Raw genomic sequence first — 4685 nt, 5'->3', positions numbered from 1 at the left:
ACTTTCTGCTTCCCTGTGGAAGCGCTCAAGTCCCCCACCGAGCTGGGGCAGTCCGAGCCCAGGGCCCTCCATGCCAACAAGTACCCCTCCCCAAATCTACCCACAACCCTTCCCCACGAGGTGTAGAGGCCTGGGGAGACCCTTGCAGGGTCCCAACCAGCTGGAGGGGCCTGGTGTTGGGGTCAGGGTCCTCCAGGCCGGTAATGAGGCATGCCGGGTACAGGGCTTCTGACCCTCGGCCTCAGGTTTTGGTAGAGGCCTTGAGATCTAGCGCTGCCCTAGGACTTTCTGGGATGACCAGGAATTATTCAGGCTGGGGGTGGGATGTGGGGAGCAAGGATTCTGTGAGTGCTGCAGCCCACATAGTCCCTCCTCTCTCCCCCAGGTGAAAACAGCACGTGGGAGGTGCTACAGGGAACACAGGGTCCATGAGACAGTTGCCAGGGACTTCTTGTCACCTCCCTTCCCAGGGCAGAGTAGCCCCTCAGACAGAGACATGTCCCCTGCACCTGACGTGTTTCTGCTTCAGGTCCCTTCAGGTCAGGCGGACCCCCAGCCCTGGAGGGGTGTCCTGAGAACCGGGTCCTCTAGGCAGGGACAGCCCTGAGGGGCTGCTGTCTTGGGCTGGTCCTAAAGACAAGAGTAGGAGAAGGTATGTGTCCCTCCTTCCCCGGGGATGCGCCAGGTGAACTTGTTGGGGGCTGTTCCCTTTGCCCAGCCCTGACCCCCTCCTCAGGGCATGGAGGGAGAGGGGCTAGCCCAGGGCCATGCGTGTGAAGGGAAGAGAGAAGTAGAGGACTGATTAGAGCAGGGGATGCTCTTTGATGAGAAGCTCCGTTCAAGTTTTCATCAAAGGAATCCTCGTCTCTCCGGTGCCCCTCCTGCGTGGGCGCTGCCTTGTCTCTAACCCGGTGAAGTCAAGTGTCCTCTTAGGCCCCTCCTCGTCACTGCAGGCCGACCCTTACCCTGGGTCCCCACCGCGTATCTGGGGAATGGGGCAGCCTAGGGCAGAGTGACCCGGACTCCTCAGCGTTCCACGGCGCTGCCTCCTCTCCCTGTCCGGAGGCACTGCCAAGGGCGGTCGAAGAGCGGCTCTCGGAGGCCACCACTACCCGCCCCGTCCCCCCCACCCCGGTCCCCAGAGAGCCTTCGGAGAGGCCTAGAGGGGGCGAGGAACGGGCGGAGAGCCGCTCACACGGCGACAAAAGAAGGGACAGGCGGCGTGGACCGCGCGCGCGCGCGCGCGCGCGGGGCCCGTCGCATCTCACCCCCGCCCCACGCGCGGGGCCGGGATCTCCAAGCCGCTCTGGCCACCCCCTCCCCTCGGCGATCCACCCTCCGGGGGCCGCGGGCCCGCGAGGGTTAAGGGGGGTGGGGCGTGGGGCGGCCCCGCCCCCGCCGCCACGCCGGGTCCGAGCGCGCACGGGGCGCGGGGGCGGGTCGGAGCGGGCGGCGGCGGCGGCGGCGGCGGAGGGCGCGGCGCGCCGGGGAGCGCGGGGAGCGCGGGGAGCGGCGGCGGCGCGGCCCGCGTGACCCTCCGCCGCGCCCGTGAGCCCGCGAGCCCGCGCCCCGCCGCGCCGCCCAGCCGCAGGATGCGCGCCCCGCCGCTGCTGCTGCTGCTGGCCGCCTGCGCGCCGCCGCCCCGCGCCGCCGCCGCCGCCGCCGCCGCCGCCCCGACGCCGCCGGGCTGGGAGCCGGCGGCCGACGCGCCCTGGTGCCCCTACAAGGTGCTGCCCGAGGGCCCCGAGGCGGGCGGCGGGCGCCTGTGCTTCCGCAGCCCCGCGCGCGGCTTCCGCTGCCAGGCGCCCGGCTGCGCGGCGCACGCCTCGGCCGGCCGCTCGCTGCGCGCCAGCGTCCTGCGCAACCGCAGCGTGCTGCTGCAGTGGCGCCTGGCGCCGGCCGAGGCGCGCCGCGTGCGCGCCTTCGCGCTCAACTGCTCGTGGCGCGGCGCCTACACGCGCTTCCCGTGCGAGCGCGTGCTGCTCGGCGCCTCCTGCCGAGACTACCTGCTGCCCGACGTGCACGACGGCGTGCGCTACCGCCTGTGCCTGCAGCCGCTGCCGCTGCGCGCCGAGCCCGCCGCCGCCGCCGCCGCCGCCGCGGCCGCCGCCCCGGAGCCCGCCGGGCCCGCCGAGTGCGTGGAGTTCGCTGCCGAGCCGGCCGGCATGCGGGAGATCGTGGTGGCCATGACGGCGGTGGGCGGCTCCATCTGCGTCATGCTGGTGGTCATCTGCCTGCTCGTGGCCTACATCACCGAGAACCTCATGCACCCGGCTTTTGGGCGCCCCGGCCTGCGCAGGCAGCCCTGAAGCTCCGGGCGGCCCACCGGGGCTCTGCCTCCTCGAGATGGGCGCCCGCTCCCCACTCGTCGCTCCTGCTCCCTCCTTAGGATCTTCACGCGGGGCCCACCGGAGACCGGTAGGGCCTTGGAGTCATCGCACGACCTTCCTAGCCCGGCCTCTGCCTCCCAGACTCCAACTCGGGACTGACCCTTGGGCCTGCGCAGGGGTGCCAGCCTCGTCCAGGGCTCTCCCTGCTTTCCAGAGGCCTTTATAGGGGCCACCAGGACATACAGCCCCTTCTAGCAAGAGCCATTGGCACCCCCGGGTCATCACCCTGCACCTCCAGCCTGTGCCAAGTTGGAAAAGGAACAGGCTGTCGTCATCGCTTGGTCACTGTGTGCTTTGCTGGCTCGACGAGGTCCCTTGGAGCCTGTCCTCTCCCCATCTCACCCCAGTGGGCTTAGATTAGCTTCGTGCCTTAGTGTCTCTGGCCCACTGCGGAAGCCAACCACCCGTCCTGTGCTGTCTGAGGGTGTCCGGTGGCCCTGGTACTGGCCGGCTTGTGTGTGCTTCCGGCCGGGGCCCCCTGGGGAACTTCCCCCCCCCCCCCTTCAAGCTTCGCAGGAGCCTCAAGTGTGGGTGAGCGTTGTCCTGTGTTGTCTTCCTACTCTGGTGTCTGACACGCCGGAACCATGATGTAGCAGCAGGCAGGCCCAGCCTTTCATTGCCACGTCCAGGGGTGAGTGTCCTCTTACCTTGTGTGAAGCTGGCGGCTCTCCAGGGCTGCCCCTCATTCTCTTTTGTGGGTACTGCCTCTGTCGAGGGCTTTACGTGATGAGTGAGGGCAAGTGGCTGGAAAGAGGGGTCTGGTTGGAAAGGACGGCGTTGTATCCAGAGGGCAGAAGAAGGGAGGCCGGCCTCGCCCAGCAGGACTTGCCTCTGTGGTCTGGGTCCCAAGCCTGGACCACAGCATGATGGACAGCACCGCCCCACCCCTTCCCTGGGTTGGCAGTGAAGAGCCAAGGACTTGGCTGGTGATGCCGCTGCCCACGGTGGATGGAAGGCCGGCCCTGCCCCTTTCTGGGAAGACGTGAACCCCCTGGCCAAGGTTGCTTCCTGAGTTGGGCACCGGGCATCCCCAGGAGGGGTAAAGCTCACTTAGCTCTCCAGGAGCCCCTGACTGTGACCCCATCCTGGACCTGGCGCTTCTGGAGTCACTGTGGCCAACCCCTCCCCGCCCTCACCCCAGGTCCTGGCTGGTGCCCCCACAGTGCCCGCTCCCTACCTCTCTGTCTTTGCTCTGCCTGCCCTTGGCATGGCGCTGGTCAGGTGCAAGCCTGGCGCCAATGTCTAAACGTCCATCATTTTAGACCAAAACCACTGTCTTGTGTGCTTACTGGGGAGGAGGGAGGGAAGGGTGCAGGGTGAGGGGAAGAGGTGGCTTCTCCTCCCAGTTCCAGGGCACCCTGCCCTTCCAATTTGGGGCTGAGAAAGTATCTCCTGGGCCTGTGGTATTTGGGGGGGAGGTGGGTATGGCACTGTCTACACTTGGAAGTAGTCCAGCCTCACGGGTGACCCAGTTGAGCCGTGACGTGTGCGAATGCGGCTCCAGGAGGGTCCTCTCCCCAGCCTGGGCCTCCCCACGCAGCGCTAGAGCCGGGGAGAGGGGGGCCTGGGGGCCCCAAGTGGAACGAGCACTGGATCACCACCCATCCTCCCAAGAGCCCTCCCCCTCCTTGGCTGTCCTTGAGATGCTGGAGCTGGCTGTGACCCTGAAGATCAAAACCAGCTGGGGGCGGGCCAGGCTGTGAGGAGTGACTCATCCCTGTGGAGGGGGCAGGGTACAGTGATGCGTCTGTCTAGACAGCTGGGGCAGGAGTGGGTTCTGCCTCTAGAAGCCTTCATTCTGACTTCCTGGGGGCCCTTTGCCTGCTGCAGCACCACCCCCCCCACCGCCCCCCACCGGTCGTGTGCTTGGGCGTCTTCGACAGGGTAGAGGCGGGAGCCCTTGGCAGCTCTGGTCTGAAGAAGCCTGGCGTCTGCCCTCAGCTCCTGGGTGCAGTTGGGTTCCGGGACTGGAGCCACTGGGAGGCTTTGTGAGGCCTGCCCTCATCCCGTTCTCCCCCTTCCTTGGCGCTCCACCTGGTTTGGGGCCCCTTTGTGGGTTCCAGCTCATACCAGCCGGAGCCACAAGCGGGTCCCTTGCGCCGCCTGGCCAGGCTGGTCAGCACTGACCTGCAGCCTTCTGCTCCGTACGGTTTCACTCCAGGGGCTCCTTGAAGGACTGGAGTCCGGCTGTGGGTTTGCAGAGGCGAGCGGCCCTGCCCCGGTGCGGTCCGGTCGGCGCGGTCCGGTCGGCGAGCCTCGGCCTGGGGGCTGCCCCGGAGCCGGTGTCTGGGTGGA

At 67.9% G+C, this 4685-nt stretch overlaps 1 protein-coding gene across 1 annotated transcript; it reads left to right on the top strand.

Annotated features, from left to right (window-relative positions):
* The first annotated feature begins 1592 nt into the window (after positions 1-1592).
* FNDC10 (fibronectin type III domain containing 10) lies at positions 1593-3659 on the top strand. Its single transcript, XM_042996185.1, has one exon. It carries the CDS (start codon positions 1593-1595, stop codon positions 2307-2309), a length of 717 nt encoding a protein of 238 aa, XP_042852119.1. The 3' UTR covers positions 2310-3659.
* Positions 3660-4685: the final 1026 nt, after the last annotated feature.

The sequence above is a fragment of the Panthera tigris genome, chromosome C1 (assembly GCF_018350195.1).
Source record: "Panthera tigris isolate Pti1 chromosome C1, P.tigris_Pti1_mat1.1, whole genome shotgun sequence".
Taxonomy (NCBI): domain Eukaryota; kingdom Metazoa; phylum Chordata; class Mammalia; order Carnivora; family Felidae; genus Panthera; species Panthera tigris.
This window is presented reverse-complemented; position numbering and strand designations above follow the sequence as displayed.